The sequence below is a fragment of the Lepisosteus platostomus genome, chromosome 4 (assembly GCF_059453375.1).
Source record: "Lepisosteus platostomus isolate fLepPlt1 chromosome 4, fLepPlt1.hap1, whole genome shotgun sequence".
Classification (NCBI taxonomy): Eukaryota; Metazoa; Chordata; class Actinopteri; order Semionotiformes; family Lepisosteidae; genus Lepisosteus; species Lepisosteus platostomus.
In genome coordinates, this window is record NC_142614.1 from 24,915,966 (window position 1) to 24,934,517 (window position 18,552).

Consider the following 18,552-nt stretch of genomic DNA (forward strand, 5'->3'; position numbering starts at 1 on the left):
AATATGCTGTTGTGGAGGTCATTCCTTAATGCCGTGAAACAATGAGATTAATAAACTATCATGGAACATGGAAGTTCTTGGCAAGTAATTAAACATTTTAATCTATATGTCTGAAGGATACTTTGGGTCTATTGCAGTGAAAATTGAACATAAGTGTGAAATCACATGACTAATATGCAGTATTTCAATGTAAGTTTGTTTATCTTATTTCCAGTTTCCTTCCACAGTCCAAAGACATACTTGCAGGTTAATTGACTTCTGAGAAAATTGGTCCTGGTGTGTGTGTGTTAGTGTGTGTCCTGTGATGGACTGGTGTCCTGTCCAGGGTGTACCATGCCCTTGTGTTGCTTGCTGGAATAGGCTGAGGCATCCCAACATTCCTGAATTAGATGAGGCAGTTAGAAAATGAATGGATAGATTATGAATACTTCTGTTTAATAAGTCAATTATCTGAAGAATTACAAAATTTTTGAATAGATCTCACTGTCTTGGGGTATACTGTGAAAGATATTCCTAAATGCCGGTTTTCCATTTCATGTTAAACCAATGCTCTGATGCTGGGAAGATTGAAATATTCCAATAATAACAGTAACAGCTGTTTGAACAGTTAGCTGTTGTTGGTTTAAGGATTTCACAACTAGGAAGATCAAGGCACTGAAACAGCACCTTCTCCAGACATTATTGGTTTTAAATTCTCCTTAAGTGTGTCGTCTAATTAGCATGCATATGTCTTTGAGCATGTGATGTATTGCTTCAAGCCTGTACATCTAGGCCAACTAGTTTCTTAAGTATTTTTCCATTTTAAATCAAAATAAATTGCTGCCCTTTTATTTTGTAATTTCCGTGGTTTGTTGTAAAGGTTGTAAATTATAAATCAATATAGAGTAGGTGTATCCAAAGATTAGCTAGTTAATTAGATGCTGTAAACCGGCAGTACCTTAGACTCAGTCTAGTTAGTTGTTTGCAAAGCATTAATCTGGTGGGAATTATAGTGGAACTGCATAACATTACCTGTGCCATCAAATTTGTGTTTTAAGCAAGATAATATTGTCACAATGTTCATAACAGCTGTTTGTACTTATTAATTTTCACTTGAGCTTTGGATGGAGGCATATGATTGAGAATAGCTTTAAATTGGCTTTAGAAATGATGGCTTTAGTCCCCCTTTCTCTTGAATGAGTTGGCACTGTAGCATGAAGTGAGCTGGCTCAATTTCACTTTTCCTTCTCACAGAATAATTGTTCCTGCTGTGTGTAATTAAATCTGGAAGTTTGCCTTATCTCTAGGGTGAGTTCAAATCCCATGAAATTCATAAAACACTTCTTTTTAACTGGACTTGTTATTTAAATGTTCATCAAACCAATGAGAAATCATTTTGAGGAAGTTATTAAAGATTTATGTTTTTTTTAAACTATGTACTGTATACTAGATTGTGCTTGTCACAAAAATCATTTGGTGCTTCAATGTTGCATGTTTAACTTAATTCATTTTTTAAAAGTACGTCTCATGAATATTGACAGATACTGTACATTAAGATACATTGTTCTGTTGGGTCACAGTTTGAAATAATCAGATTAATATAACAGTTTGCATTTTCTCCTAATCAAATCAGTAATCAGTAATAATAAATTAAAGTTAAAAATTATTAATAAATTAAAAAAGAAAACTATTAAAAAACCTAAAGATTAGTTTGTTATTTTTCTCCTTCATGTGCTGGTTTGCTGAAATAATTCTTAGTTTTTCTAGATTAATACCATCTTTCTTCAGATTCCTTACAATGGTTCTCAGATGGTATGACTACATCTGTGCTGGTTATGCAACTGTGAGACATAAAAACATTTACAATTAATACAATGATATACAAAGAATTCAGGAGGGGTCCACAACAAACAGTTTGTATCTAGTTGAGGTGGGTAGTTCCGTCAGCATGTGTAGGCTGCAAAGGAACAAGTAATAGGTTTATTCCATGCTGAAAAGAGAAGAAAGGAAACACAACGTTTTTTTTTCGGGTGTAAGGCTCCACAGCCGAAACGATGTGTTTCCTTTCTTCTCCCCTTTCAGTTTGTATCTAGTGCAGACCAAGCCTACATTTTGCATCCACTCTGTTCTGATGTCACAGCTTTGCAGTCTTCAGAAAAAGTCAAGTCAGAAAATACTTGTGAACACAGAGGCACGTGTTCATTCTCGTTTGTTGGAATGTAGACCTTTGTTTTTGCTACAGTATTTAGATGTCTCATGACACTTAATACGATGATTTTATCTGATTTGTTCTTTTCACCTCATATATGACACAGTTCTGTTCTGGTCAACTGATAGCATCAAATATAGCTTAATAGCTACAATGCGATGCTATGGCAAAAAATATCAAAGTAAGACTTTTATAAAGCATTTTGATGACAACGTAATAAGTAATAGGAATACAGTTTGATATTTCCCTTATTAAAGGGGAATTTTAATAGTTACTCTAGAATAAAAGTAATTTTGTTCCAGTAATAGTATAGTACATTGTTCTCTGGATGGCAATATTTACATGATCAGCTTTTCTCACATCTTGGAGATATACATCAATCCCATTTGCCAGTTGGTTGTTGATGTTGTTAGGGCAAGAAAGCATGTTCTCTTTGTATTTCCTGGTCAGCTGTGTGGAGTGGTGAGCTCTGGACTTATAACAAGAAGCTTGTGACTTCAGCAGTGTTGAGAAATTTCCTCCACTAGTGAATAGTGCAGAGTAATGAAATGTACAGTTTTTATAATTTTGCTAAAAAGGTAATTGGGATTTATTAACCGTATTGTATATGTTTAAGTGTATGCCTTTTGGTGTTTTTATTTTCTCTAATTATAGGTCTTTGAAATGTTTTTTCATTATTATTTAATTTCTCTCACCTATATAAAGTTGAATGTTTCCTTTCTTCCTCTGTCTCATGGACATCAAGCTGCTGGTAGATTCTCTCTCTTGTTCTCTACCAACCTCCCGCTGTGATACCTGTTAAACATTAAAGGAAAATAAATGCTGGTGAACCTGCAGTTCTGCGCTCCTGTCCTCCTTGTTAACTACTACAAAACAGCAAAGGCAAATAAGAGAGAATCACAACAATATCATGAATGGCAATTCTCTATGTGTGTTCACACAATGGCTAAGAAAGGGCAATTCAGACTTACATACATGTAAGAGAAACCTAACTTGTACAAAGCTCTTGAAGTAGGTGTACCTGGTGTAACAGTTTGAAAGGTGCCTGGCGAGCACTGGTAAAAGTCAATGTCCCATGTGAGGGGGTAGAGGCACTGGTGTGAGGTTAGCAAAACACGAAAATAACACAAAAAAAGGGGAGGGGGGGAACCAAACCAAAAGAAAAAAAGGAAAATGCGCCGGTTTCCAGCCTGGGAAAAAGAATCGCTTGCAACAGCGGTATCCAGACTGGACTTAAACTATGTAACGGGATCCAGTCTGGGAGAGCAGGGAGCACAAGGCCAAAACAACAACAACAAAAAACCTCTCAACCTGTCCTCATGAGAGATGCACAGTGGGACAGGGAAAAAAGGAAATGAAGTGAAGGAAAAACGATGGCCTTTTGCCCGGTCACAATCTGGGACTGTCAGTGGAAGTTCCTCCCCTTCTGGGGGTACCCTGCTCGTCCCTCCGGGGAGGTGTTCAGTGTGTCTTTATGAAGTCCACACAGCTGTGGCTCGTCCCTGATCAGCCAGTACAGCTGTGGTTACAAAGGCAATGCATCACCTTTCATCCAGGGCTCTGCCTCCACGCTGAAAATGCCCTCACTGCGTAGTGCCACATTGGGTTATCATTTTGTATGTGATTTTGTTCTCAAATGGCGTACATAGTTAAAGGTTTCTTCTTGTTGTTCTTCTTATTCTTCTTATGAAAGTGTAGCATGAATCTGTATAATAGCAATAAGGGACCAAAGAGCAGTAGTGGGGATAAGGGCTTCTTAAAATTAACTGGTGGGCAGGAGTGGTCATAGTCCATTTTACAGCCATTATTCAAAATGAAATGAACTATATTAATTGCATATCAGGAAAATAATACATTACAGATTATTTTACTCACCTGAACTGGCAAACATTAGTCATGGAAGACTCCTTTTTTCCATTTTGTAAAAAAAGATAGCTAAAGATAAGGCAGTTAAAAACAAAATGAACCCCATCAGCTTTCAAATATAATTGTCAAGAATATTCCACTCTGGGACCACAAAAGTCAACCCTCCCCTGCCTTTTTCAAAAATGATATCTCCAGGATAAGGCTTTTCCACATGATTCATGAGGATTAAAGTCTGTTTAATTTAATACATGAGTCATTACATTACAAACACTTTTCATGTACTGTATGGGTGTATATAACAGTCCCCCTCAGTGTTCTTCCCAGTACAGCAATATAGCTTTAAACAGCTGATTAATGGAAAATGTGGTTTTGCTCTGTGCAATGCAATCACTGCATATCAATGATATTTGATTTGATAAAACAAGTTGTAGTTTTAACTTGTACATACTTTGTCTTTTTTTGTAAATTAAAATAAAATACATCTTTGTTTTTAGATTTCTCACAACCGCAGCACTGAAAGACAATGTCACAAGACCACATGAGAACATACAGTAGCAAAATGCAAACATAAGAAAGTTTAGAAGTGAGTGGAGGTCATTCATAATATCTGCAGCAGCTTGTTTGGTTGCTAGATGCTTAACACAGACAGCAGCTTAACACAGACAACACAGCCACAGTATAACGAATGATACAATAATAATAATACAATACATACAATATAATCAGTACAGTGAGAAGTGCACTAAGAAGAGTTACTCACAGTCCAGAACACACAAAGAACAAACCAGAACAGAGCACTACACAAAAAAGTCATATTGCACAATATGACTAAAAATATAAATGTATTGCACAGGTCCCTTAATAAGCTAAAGTGTCAGCTTCGATAAAATGTAAGGTAGTTTGTTTCATACTCCCCCAAACCTTTGGATAAAGAAGTCCATCCCTGTTCCCAGTTTTAAAAGCAGCCTTGTGTAGTTTCCACACGTTTCCTCTGCCTCATGTTTGACTTTTCATTCTGAAGTCCAGTATGTTGAATTTGAGGATTCAACATACGTGAATCTTATTATAGTCCTCTCTGTTCTGTTTCCGTTTCTTCCACCTGTCAGAACAGGACATTCTGTTAAGCTCCAGAATGTATCTGGCTGCTCTTCTCTGCACTGTTTCTTTTTTTGTAACATGATAAAAAATGTACACAATATTCTAAATGAGGTTGCACTTTGTGCATTGTACAATTTTGACATAAGATTCCTCATTGTAAATTAATTGCCTTAAATACCCAAGTCTTTTTAATATGTGGCTTCTTCAAATCTCAGTGTTTCCTGTTTAGATGTATTGTATTATATTTTTTCTACCTGCACATAACACACCATTAGATACTATGTAGCAAATGTTTGTCTAGTCTTGAATTTTGCCTACATCTTTTCGCTTTTCTTTTGCAACCTCTGCAGTGTTTGCAAATGTTGCTGTTTTGGTATCATGGGTAAGCTTCACTATTTAGCAACACCTAGAATCTAGATCCCCGATATTATTTAACAAAAGCAGTGTCCCTATTATAGACCCCTGTGGTACTCCGTTAATTGCAAACTCTACAATTTGAGCACTCTCCCTGTGTTTCTCCCCGTTTTCTATCCTTTAACCAGTTCTCAGTCCAAACACATACATTACCTTTAATAATTACTGCCTGCAATATAAGAATAAAGCTTTTATGAGGAACTTTAAAAGCCTTCTGAAAATCTAAATATATGTATGTTCTGTGCATGCCCATTACTGTTGTTGTTACTTCAAAGAACTCTAACATGTTAATTCTACAATAGCTACCCTTTGTTAATCCATGCTAACTATCCCCTTGGATCCCATTTCACTGTAGACAACCCTCTAGTTTACTTGTAATTATAGTTTGCATAATCTTACATGTAATATAGTAGGTCAGTTTGTGTCGGTACAATTTTAGGTACACAAGGGGGCATGTTTGAGGGCTGAGAAGGATGTCCAGATGTTTATATGATGTCAATGTGTCTTTTCACTGGAGTTTTTTTTTTAAACACATGATTACTTAGAATGAGCAGTGAATAAGCAAAGTCTGAATAGCAGGGTAGGATACTGTATGTTTTAATTTCAGTGTACTCCCTATGTGGCCTTAAAGCATTCTTGAGAGGGTTGTAGCAAAGTTTATTTAATATATGCTGTATATACAGTAGTATATGAACTGCCGTGCTCTATGCTTTGATAAGTGTTTTATTACAGTAAATGCATATTTAATTCTATAATAAATGTATAATGAAGTATTAATCAGAGTATTAATATTGAATTTTCATTCTTATGTATAATATTTAATATAACTTTTCTTAAAAGGCTACAATTATAGTGAAAAGTGTAGGATCTATATGACAAAAAGGAATTAAAGATAATGAAATTTAAAATTTGCTAATATATCTTTCTTGATGGTAGTACCAGACTGAGGGGGTGTTATTTGGATTTTGCTACCAACAGTTAAAAACTGTATCAGAATTAGTCCCAGGCACAATAATTTCTCTTGGGCTGTATGTTTTGTTGAGGTTTCAAAAAGACAGCTCTGCATGCAGATTTGTAAGCAGGAAAAAATCCATGTTTAAGAAGGAGAACATTTGTTTTCAATTTCACTGAGACATACTGGTTTCAGTTTACACTGATGATCATATTTGCTTTTAGTTCATACATTTGACTGGTTCAATTGTGAACTAGAGTTGAAAATGTGAAATAATTACATGTTGGTCTTTACTTGAGAATAGGCATATCTTTGTGAACGTGTAATAAGGTAGGAGGCTTTCTCATATTGTAGTTCATTAAGGCTGACAGTCATATTTAAATGGCTAACGGAGATTTGGTGATTTGCTAATTATCTGCTTTGTTACTATAAATGGTTCCACAAAATAAGATAACCAGTCAGTCAGGGCATAAGCTCAGATTTACTGAAAATGTTGACCTACAGTACATGCTAGATGGGAATTCCAAACCTATGTTGTTTATGTTGCTTTTATATTCTATTTACAGTATATTTATATTATATTATATATTATATATTATATATTTATATTATAAGGAGATGCATCTGGAAGTTTGTAAAAATACTGTAGATGGGTCAAAGCTCTGATATACTTATTGTCTGAGTTCTCATCAGGAATGGGCTATGTTTATGCTTAGCTAAGTTTCAGATGTGAAGTAAAAGCCCTATATCTTAAAATGGTTAATGTGCCTGATTTGTTACATTATATTATTTGACATCTAGGCCTTGCATCCTTCAACAATTTCCCCTGTCTTTGTACACTACTGTGTGTTTAGGAGGGTTGTCTGCATACAGTATATCTAATTGCTTTTCACAGTTAGGGCATTGCTGAAATCCGCACCATTTTTAAATCTCAAATCTCTGTAGTCTCTAAACATGTCTCTAGATTGCTTTGTGTATTATATTGGAAATACTCAGATAAACTCTTATAGAGAAACATGTACTAACCATTTAAATTTCATAATCGCAGCAAAAACGAAATGACAATTTCTTTGACAATACATTACAATTTTACAACAATACATGACAATTTGTAAAAATCACTTTTCTTCTAATTTGATGATGACCTTTTTTGAACTGAATTGCAAATTTCAGATTTTATACTTATTGTTCACCTCTGAGCTTAAATTAGAGTACTTCTTACAAGTCATAGAGGCAGAACTGGTGTTTTTTTAACTGATTCAAATGTGAAATTCAGAGCTTTGACAAAAGTGAACCGGAAATTAAAAAATAGCAACACATCAAATATAAAAAGACATTGAGAAGTCATTATTCTTTTATGGGTTTCGGATGTCCTTTTACTTTTGAGCAGAGAAAGGAATTGTATAGTATAATCAAAGCTTGCAATAAGGTGGAGAAAACAGTATTTGCTTGCCTTGATGGGAAATAGAGATGTCACGCAAAGTTGTTTTGGGATATTTCAAACACCTGTGTAGGTGCTTCTGCTTTTAACTTGCAGTATTGACAGTACCCATGAGAAAAGCAAATATTGGCCAGCTCCCAGTCACAGTTTTAAATATAAATTAACTCTATTCCTCAACCAAAAACAGTAGCAGTAACTAATGCATACTACTCTACATAGAAACTGTAACTTACTACGTAGAAATACTGTAGCTGTTGACTTTTAATTTTTTTTTTATGATCATTTTCACAAGCTTGGCTGTAAGGGATTACTTTTAAAAGTTATTTTCCCCAGTGCTACACATAATATGTTCTATTGTTCATGTAAGCCTACCTACTGTAACAGTCCTTTGATTTTAATATATTACATTAGAGAAGACAACACATTAACAAAAAATCATGGTTACTGTAAGTTGTAACAAAAGAGGTGTTCTCCTTGGCTCTTCTTTATGATTGTATATAGTATTCCATTGTTATTAGCGAGTTTAAAGCTTATCTAATTGCAGTACTTTTCAAAATGATTATTTCATGGATCACATATAAGACTTATATAGAATAATTAATACTAATATTACAGAAGCCTATTAGAACTACGGAGAAAAAAAATATTTTTTTATCTGTTTGCACAGATATGAATGTAAAAGGATACTGGAATGCCAGAACAGTTCCAGGATGGCACAAAGGCCGTAGCCAACAGAGTAATACATTTATGAAGAGAGTCCTGGTGCTGGCGATGTTAGAAGCACTATCGTGTTTAAATGCAAAAGTGTCTAATTTAAACTAAATATTATCTAGTTCAATAGCAAAAAAAAAAATTTTTTTCTTCATGGCATAAAAGGCTGTTTATGGAAGCCATGGCATCAGTGTGCAAGATAAAATATTTTTTTTAAATTAAACCAACTTTAATTTCAAGGATGAAAGTTTGACTTCACTTTTTTGAATGGGTTTTCAAGGTGAGTTTGTTTCAATGAGCATACCTTGATTGAATGCAAGAGGTACCTGAAGCTGCTGTTACACCCTTTTAAAACATGATCCATTCTGTTTCCACGGCAAACAGTGTGGGAAGCACTGGTGTGTAGTGTATTAATATATATGTAGGGAACTGAAATGAATTGCTGTCCATTAGTGATCCCCAGCTAACTTGACAAAGCTTGAGTTTGTAAAGAAGAATGGGACAAAATGTGCACCATCCCTGTGTGCACAGCTGTTCAAGAATTACCCCCAACAATTTACAACCTTGTTCTTTTAACCAGGTACTGATTTAGGAGGGTGAATAGTTATATAATCAATACACTGTAAATTAGCAGGCCAGCAGCCATATCACCCTGCAACTCACAACTGGCAACCCACTGAAGCTAAGCAGGTGTGAGCCTGGTCAGTACCTGGGAGACCTCCTGGGAAAAACTAAGGTTGCTCCTGGAAGAGGTGTTAGTGGGGCCAGCAGGGGGCGCTCACCCTGCGGTCCAGGTGTGTCCTAATGCCCCAGTATAGTGATGGGGACACTATACTGTAAATAAGTGCCGTCCTTCGGATGAGACGTAAAACCGAGGTCCTGACTCTCTGTGGTCATTAAAAATCCCAGGGTGTTTCTCGAAAAGAGTAGGGGTGTAGCCCCGGCATCCTGGCCAAATTTCCCATGCCTCCTAATAATCTCCCTCTATGAATTGGCTACATTACTTTGTTCTCCTCCCCCCCTTTCCCACTCCGATGGCAGGCGGTTGGAGTATTTCTTAGTCGCAGTTAATGGCAACGTCAGCTCAAAGATTTGGTTCAGACCACCAAATGGAGACTGGTGTGCCGACAGCCGGACCCTGCTGATGCGGGATTAACTCTAGGAAAGAGATACACACTGTATATTAGCACTTCATTTTTTATGTTAATTTAGCTTTTAACCTCCTTTACCCCTAAGTGTTGAGTTAGAGCATTCAAGTGTTGATGATAAATATTCACTTTAAATGTGTAAGCGTCATTTGTGATTGGAGTAATGAGACATTATTGGATGGGGTCAATACTTCTGCAGTGCCCTATATTTATGTTTGTAGTCACTGCCTTGCTCACAGATCAAAATGTGTGCTAGATTATGTAGTGTACCTGCAAAAAACAGAGCATACTGTTTTATGATTGTTATAGCTGAGCCATGATCTCAGGCAAATTCTTTGATAATCTTAGTGATCATTAATAGAACTGTTTGTAATGAGTGAAGACCTATTTCAACATGGATTTATACAAGTTTTACTCAGTTAATGTAATTTGTATTAATTGAATTTGACTAAATTCCTAATTCAGAAACATACTGTATATGTTATACAGTATGTGTTATGTAGATTAATCACATTTTTAAAATGATAAATTATCTTACTTCAGCAGTATTGGGTCACATAGGATTTTCTCAAATCCAATACTGTACAATTCTTGTCAATAAGCTCCATACAGAAATTAGAGTATTTTTAAAAAATGTATTAAAATGGTACTGCGACTCTATTTTTTTGTATTTCGGGTTAGAAAGAATCAGTATTGATATCTGCATTTCAAATCACAATAAAAGTAAAATGTACACAGTAACTTGTAAAACCCCTAATTGACATGACAAAATAGAGGAAATTTCCAGGTATGCTCAGTGCCATGTTCAGAGTAAAGGACAACAAAACTTCCAGTGACGTGAAGCAGCCCTATTACATTGTAAACAAGCAGGCTTATGAATACATCTCTTTTAATCCAATAGAAATATTTTTCTTATTTTGTGACGGTTTTGCAGACAAATACTACTTACTTGTTAACTCGGCATGCAGATCATGTTGGAACATTTCTGCGGTGAAATATCTGCTGCACAACCTGTTCTTATCCACTCGTACATCATATTACATTAGTCATTACAGTGCCTAGTGAGCAGGAAGGGCCACATCACATCACAATTCACGGGAACTCTCACTCTCGCCTGTGGTAAGACCAGGGCTTTTGCGACAACACGGCGACTTAAGGTACTTTCACAAAGTTCACGATTTTGTGCTTAATTTGAAATTTGTAAAATTTTTCTATCCCGTCAGTGAATTAAGTTTTTTACTGAGATTTAACAGGCTGGGTTAATTGCTTCTTAAATGTTTTGTAGGTGAAAATGAGGCAGTGGTAACCGTAATCCAACACTATCTAGCCAGATAAGCACCTGAAAAAAAGTATTTTAAAGCATATCAGAAAAGAAAACTGTATGTTGTACTGCAGTAACTCAGAGTTCTTTGATGTGCTTTCATGTTGTTATTTTGTGGCCACAGGTGTTCTTTGACTTTTTTTTCAGATCAGAAAATGAAACGTGGCTGTCAGTGTGTTGACATGTTTGGTAAAGTGCACACAGTTTCCATATTGCCGTGGGGATCATTTGTGAGAATGAAAAGAATGCAGACTCACCAACAAAGTATTTTTTGCACTGAAAATGAAAAGTGAAAAGCTATTCACATACTTGCAATTGGATCAGTGAAAGCTCTCACAATAATGTTACTTAACACAAGGGAGAGTATGATACAAATTGTATGTATATTTATTGTTAATAATATCATCATCATCACTGAACAAATACATAAAATAGAATCTGTTTTTTTTTTACTGTACATTAGTCCTGTTCATTAATGGAAGTGTATAAGGTAATAATGCAATGCAATTACTAACTGACATAATTAATAAAATCTAAAAATGATTAATTTGTATGGAAATGGAAAATAAGCAAAATAATTATCAGTGTTCAGATCACTAAATACGCATCTCACACTTGTGTTTATGACAACAATATCACCTTGCTCTTGAATCTAATCTGAAAATAGATGTTAAGCTTGTGTAGATCATCTGTAGAGTATGTAGAGTATATGAATATTGCTGGAGACAACTTACAGTACAATTTGCATGGCTGGGTCTTGTACAGTGTAGGTGAAGGAGACAAGCATGAAAAAATAGCATCATCTGTGAGAGAATGACGACGTGCAAAGATTCAATAATTCAAATGTTTTCCCAGTAGTTATAGAAAATGATTTTTTTTTAATTTCTTTTTTCTTTTTTTTCAGAAAAAAATCACTCTCCTTCTTTCAAGAAACCTCAGATACACTCCACATTCACTGCAGCTTCCAGACTCTCGGCAATGCTGAATGGGAAGGATGAAATTTATGCCAACTCCATGCTTGTAGATAAGGTATTATATGGAAGCGTTTGCTTCTTAATGGCTTTCTGGTTAAGGTGTTAATGATTTGAAATAATTTTCTGTTTTATTAATACTGAGTCTTGATGTGGTCTACTGACCAGTCTTTATACCTGAGCTGTAATTTATCCCATGTCCATCACTTTCCTCTGTGGAAGAACAATAAACATTAATGTAAGCAATAAAAAACCGAGTTGATTTGAACATTTTCTTCTTTGTTTTGTAAATATGTAATTATTGAAATTATTTCAGCCGATAGTTCTGTAAGTCTTTGGATTTTTTTTTCCTACCAACAGAATAAAAGTTGTGAATCAAGCAAAGACAAATCTAAATCTATTGTGGACAAAATATTACAGTTCAATTTACTTTTCTTCAGATACATATGTATGCTGGTGTTGCTTGATGTGACTTCCTCATCAGCTATCTATAAATTTAAAGAAAAGCATCTGTGGTGATATTTTTTTTATTCTGTGACTTCTGAATTCTCCCTGAATTGAAAGAAACAGTTAGAAATTGGATGGATGGACTTCTGAATTCTTGATTCCATTATAGGTGGATGACCTGGATATAAAATACAGCATTGACGGGGTCACCACTGAAAGCACACAGACAGACAGCTGTGCATCAGATTTGAGACAGGGAAGACTCTCTCACTCTGGAGTTCACTTCCCAGAGGAAGCAGGTTCATCCGCCTGCTGTAATCACATTTCCGAACATTGTGGTGACGAAAGGCATACGAGCAACAATGCAGGAGACAGAGAAAAATTTCCTTCAGTTTCCCCTGCCAACTTGGCACTGGCTAGACTGAATCAACCACACCGGCCTCATGTCTTCAATAAAGAAGGAAGTCCACCGCAGAACAGCACATGCACACTGAGGTAAGAAATCTTAGGGCAAATTATTTTATGTTTCAGGCAGAATAAGCCTAATAGTGATTACAGCTATGGCATGCTTTAGTACAGTGGACATTACTACTGGATGTGCTTCAGTGGTGTTTGGGAAGGGAAGAAAAGCTACATGCTTGCACCTAATCCATCAAAATAGAATTGTTGTATGGGTAATCTTTTATTCAGAGTGCAAAGCACAAGTGTGATAAAACATCTTCAAAATTCTTGATCCGTCTTCCAAATCATTGATCCATTTAACCTGTTCAGGATGAAAGATCAGCTTCTGAAACTGACATTATTACAGAATTACCAAGAATAGTAACAGCAACATAAGTTGTAGTTCAATAGTCTAAACTTTAAAATAACAGGTTGAGTTCCAGAATGACATTTGGCCAACAATATATTATAATATATTAGTAATAATGAATAAATATTGCTACAGTAAGTTATCCTTGGAGCATTTGAGGTTGAATCATACAGTTTAAGCAAGAATTAGTTTTTTTATTTACACATTTATTTATGAATAAACTGCAGTTTTTGTTGCAAAATCACCTAATTTGGAACCTTCTGTTGTGATCAATCTACATCTCGACTCAAAGTTATACCCCTTGTACCCATAAGAGGACAGTCTCCTCCAACCTGCTCCCCAACCATACTACTAATCTTTTGACATTCGAGTAGCTCTACAGTGTCATACAGGTGGTTCAGTGCCAATTGAAGAAGAGACGTGACCTAACTCCAATGTTGCAGGTGGAATTTGCAGGGGCTACTATTCTGTTGGAGGTTGAGAGAATGCTTGTCATCTAACCCACAACTGACCTGCTGAAACAGTTTCTGCTTCAGGGAATCTCCTGTTGAGTCGCCGCTGTCTAGTGATATAGCCATGGCTTGATCTGTGAATTTCCTAATTTAAGCTAGAAAGTGTTACTACTTATTGTATATACAGTAGCTTCATAAATCTACCAGGATGTAAAAATAATTTCCTTTTCACTTGCTTGAAGCTAAATTTATATTGCACTTTGTACTTTTGATTAAACAGATTGCTTGTGAAGTGATTAAGTTGCATTTTGATAAGATGACAAGATACGTCATTATTGTGATGTGTGTTGAAGTCAATGCATACATTTTCTAACCACTTTATTCAAGGTCATGGGGGAGCCGGAGCCTGTCCCAGCAAGTAGCGGGCACAAGGCAGATTGTGATAAAGTCATTCCTAAGTCTGTCTAAGAAAGTGGACAAGCCTGTGTTTTTTATTTACGAAACACTTTCTCATTTTGTTACAGCCCCAATTTGGTCGCTCTTGAAGTAGACAGTGAAGATGATGATACATTAGACAAATCTCCTCTATCCCAAGCTTCTACATCTCCCCAGTCCATTGCAGCTCTGCAGCCAAGCAGTGCGGACGAGCAGGACTCCTTTGACACTTCACCTGAGCTCAGCTCCAGCAGGGCCAGATCCTTGTCTTCACATACCAACACCCTCTCAAAGGTACACTGCCCTCAGCTCATTCAGGTGGAGGTAGACTGTCAAAAGGTTGTTTCAATCTGAAGTTTATTAGTAATGTATTAAGAGGATCAACATCTGTCCATTTACTCACTTGGTTGTAAATTTACAGGTCTTAATCTGAGCCTTTAACATTTTATATATAGAAATTCAAATAACACACACATGAAACCATTCAAATGATGTTTTCAACAATTTAAGTTAAAACGTAGTGCTCTTTTTTAATGAGTTAAATAGAGTTTTTGGTTGTTTTTGTCAGACGTTACCAAGGAGTAAAAAAGAAAACAAAAAACAAAGCAAAGTGCTTCTTTATACTAAACACTCAGCGTATGCTTCAGTTTTGATTATTCTACCTTTAAAGATCCAGACTAGACTTAAAACAGAATATGTGATTACATAAGTAAACCAATATAAATTCTCTTGACAATTAGCAGTTATATCCTTGGACTGCCAAAAACAATCAACAAATTATGACCTTTACTCACATGTGCCTGAAGTAAATTTATGTTGGGAAATTATGTTATTTTAAAGGTTATAGTGTTTGGAAGTGTCTTGTCTGAGTCTTTCATGTCATTACGCAGTGGTAATATAGCACAATCCAGATAATGTCTGTTCTTGTAAATTTCAAGGCCTATGAAGTTCACAGTCCGCAGGAGTCAGGGGACCCTGGGATCCGGCTGCGCTCCTACTCCTATTCCTCCCCCAAGATTAGCCTCTCCAGGCCGCGATTCTCTCGGGACACCAACATCTCAGATCTCACCGAAGGTCAGTGTCTTTCCCACCTGGAGAAAGCTTATAAAACTCCCATAACAACAAGAAATATTTAAAACTACGACAGCTGTAAGGGACATCGTTAATAGAAAATGGAGCAGAAATGTATTTCTATGTGGCCTTTGGATGCTTGTTGGATAACTTAACTTTGAAGAGACTTCAAAAGGTTTGTCTTTGGACCTCATTGTATAGTAGCATGTTTAGAAAAGGTTGCAAGTGATATCAGTACTGCAATATTTAATACATGAAATGTACATAGAATTAAACTATTTTTGTATTTGAGGGTAATCAGGTCCCGATTATTTTATTTGATTGAATTGATCAGGTTGGAAAACAGACTTTTTTATCCATTGGTTTTAGAGTTGTTTGTGGCCCAAGAAAATCAAGGAAGTCGTTACAATTACTTTTCACTGTGCATGAAAATATTTGAAATCTAACCTCCATTTTGTCTGTTTGCACAAAGCATGTGAATTTCACTATCTCAGTAGGATTAAAAAACGTGACAGTTTCTAAACCACTCTCTTTCCAGTTGCAATTGGGGTGGGAACATGTTATATGTTCTGAAGTGACTATGTTCTTTTTCTGAAAGGAAATGTAATCAAATAAAACACAAATTCTAACAGAAGTAAGCATGAACCGCACTGCATGTATGAGAATTTATGTCAAAAGCAAACAATGTCACCAGTTTAATCAAGCCTTCTTCATTCATATGACTTCTGATTGTTGAGGTATGAGTCAGAGGATAGGAAAGGGAGGATTTAAAGCACTGCTTACACAATGCTCATATTTTAATGTTCACATTTCTGGACGTAAATGAAGCAGAAGGAGTAATATAATTCCCCTGTACTCTGCAAGTGCTTCATTCTAGTTTAGATGCAAGTGCTCACAAAGAGCATTGTGGAGTAGTTTCTTAAGTACCATGGAAACTATAAGGATAGATAAATTACGTGTGTCTTTTCTACAAGCTTACAAAAAGAAGTAAAACAGAAAACACAAACAAGGGGTTCTAAAAGGGATACATCAAGAAAGTGCTCAACTGGACAGCAGGTTGAGCAGTATAGCTCAGACATCACTGGTTTACGTCAGTAGCCAGCTGTGGGTGGAATTCCTAAAAGAGCAGCACACTGTTGTGATTGGGTGTGTTTATAATACCCCATACCCTCTATATCTATATGACTTGCCAGGCAAGTATGAGAATGCAGTTCTGGCACTAAGAGCTGCATCATCAAGTTTCCTATTCCTTGTCATGCTCCAGTTAGGTGCATAATGGCTCTGATAAGAGTACATTTCAGAGAACAGTGTGCTTGGTCATTATTTCTTGTCTTCTAAAACAAGGGCCTCAGCAGTGAGCCAGGTTGATTAATAATTAGCAATGCCAAATTGGCAGGGTCTAAAACATACAAACAATTTCCCAGTGAGCCATGTGTCCTTGCTCTGTAGATGGTGTGTTCAACAGCAGCGGCCGATCCCTCCTTCAGGCTCTGTCTCTATCTAAATCAATGTCTCTTCTCAACCCTGTTAGTAAGTACATACCAGACAATCAAATGCTATGCCAACCAAATTAACCGCATGAAAATCAGATGCCTATTCACTGTTTCCAGGCCTAAAGCATCTCATAATCATGTAACCAACATTGCTTGTTGTAATAGAAGGTAATCTCTCATGTACAAATACTCATATTTCATATAGTATTTGTCTGTGGCGACTGCATTGCTGGGTAAATCAATGGTCTGGTGATGGATGCTACAAAGTGCATGATCTTAATTTAATCTTATACAAGTTGACTAACTATATGTTTTTTCTGCAGAAAGTTTGGAAATTTTCTAGTTTAATACAAGGGGCATGCATTTTGTAGCTTGAGACTGCTGGTGCTGGTCTAAGCCATGGTGGTGTCTACATGGGAAGTGCAGTGTCATTAAAAGCCATTGTTTCATTGTTTCTTTGTCTTCTCAAATGTGCCTTGTCAGTCTGCTGAAGCATCTGTTTTCAACATAGTTTTTCTTCAAAAGGAAAAAAAGCATTGGGCCTAGGACACAAACAGCAATTTAAATCGCAGCTTTCAAGTTTGTTGTGACTAGGTCAAAAGTATTGTTTACGTCTCTTAATTATTTATTTCACCACAATGTAGTTTCTTACACAGGAAGAACCCAGCCTCTCAGACTGTTTGGAATTTCATTTCTTTTTCATTTTAATTGAACTGAAGGTCCTTTAAATTGGACTCTTTGTGTAAAAATACTTTGGTCACAATGAATTTGAATCTGGATCTGAAGCTGTTGTAGTGCTGAAAAAAGAGGTTGAACTCTGTTGATTTAGATGTAAACAAGTTGAAGTTGTTTGTCTTCTCAATCATTATCAATACCTGATAAAAATGTGTGTTTTTGTACTTAAGACATGTTTACTGTGTTACTTTTTCAGAGCAGCGTGCTTTCAGCTTGCCTGAACACCCAAGAGAGAAAAGGTATTTACAAAGACTGATGGGTTAAAGATGTCAGAGAAATTTATAATGTAGAAGTTTTATATTGGTGTTACATTTCAGTGTCTTAGACTTTTATTCTCTTTTTGAGGTTTACAGAACCATATACTGTAGGCTTACAATTGTTATTTTTTCTTTGAGTTATTTTCCTGTCTTATTATTATGGCTAAAAAGTGCTTGCTTTCAATCCAGTTTTCACCCCTTTTCAAGTTCCAATTTTACTTTGAAAGGATCTGTTTCTCATACAAGAAACCTACTAAGTTCAATGCTGTTGGCATTTGATCAGACGCTCAGTCATTAAAAAGTTCAGTAGTGGAAGTTGTTCAGTTGTTGTTGAGTTCTTTACCCAGTGAAAATATATAAATATTTGGCACAATATTTAGGGCTTATGCATGCAGTACGTTTACAGTATACAGTATGCATAAAATGAGCATAAAGCTTTTCTTGTATAATGTGTTCAAGTTAATTGAAGTAGCTATTGCTACGGCAATTTCATATACAGTAGGTTATATATACAAACATATTGTGCCTGTACCTATGCAGAAAATATCAGCTCATGTTTGGTATTCTGAAGCTTTATCAGGCAGTGTGCTGAGGAACACTAATCCTTACAAAGTACAGTAAGTACATGATAAGGACTATTTAAAGCAAAAGGTCTGCCTATGAACTGACTGTACCCTAACTATTGCATTTAACAGCTCTGTGGATACTTTCTAAAGTCTGGGCCATTTGCCTGATTGTGGT

At 36.0% G+C, this 18,552-nt stretch overlaps 1 protein-coding gene across 8 annotated transcripts in view; it reads left to right on the top strand.

Moving 5' to 3' along the window:
* Positions 1-18,552, top strand: part of arhgef28a (Rho guanine nucleotide exchange factor 28a) — a 186,373-nt gene that overhangs the window by 60,749 nt on the left and 107,072 nt on the right. For 6 of the 8 annotated variants that reach the window (XR_015935911.1, XM_088629163.1, XM_088629161.1 and 3 more), the window contains 6 exons: positions 12,044-12,168; positions 12,727-13,052; positions 14,345-14,549; positions 15,194-15,329; positions 16,776-16,856; positions 17,751-17,793. Coding sequence is in view for 7 of the 8 variants with exons in the window: in XM_088629163.1 (XP_088485289.1) it covers positions 12,044-12,168; positions 12,727-13,052; positions 14,345-14,549; positions 15,194-15,329; positions 16,776-16,856; positions 17,751-17,793 (916 nt within the window). In the remaining variant the exon portion in view is untranslated. The remainder of the gene's footprint in view (positions 1-12,043; positions 12,169-12,726; positions 13,053-14,344; positions 14,550-15,193; positions 15,330-16,775; positions 16,857-17,750; positions 17,794-18,552) is intronic. The other 2 variants (XM_088629164.1, XM_088629166.1) reach the window with 1 other exon arrangement.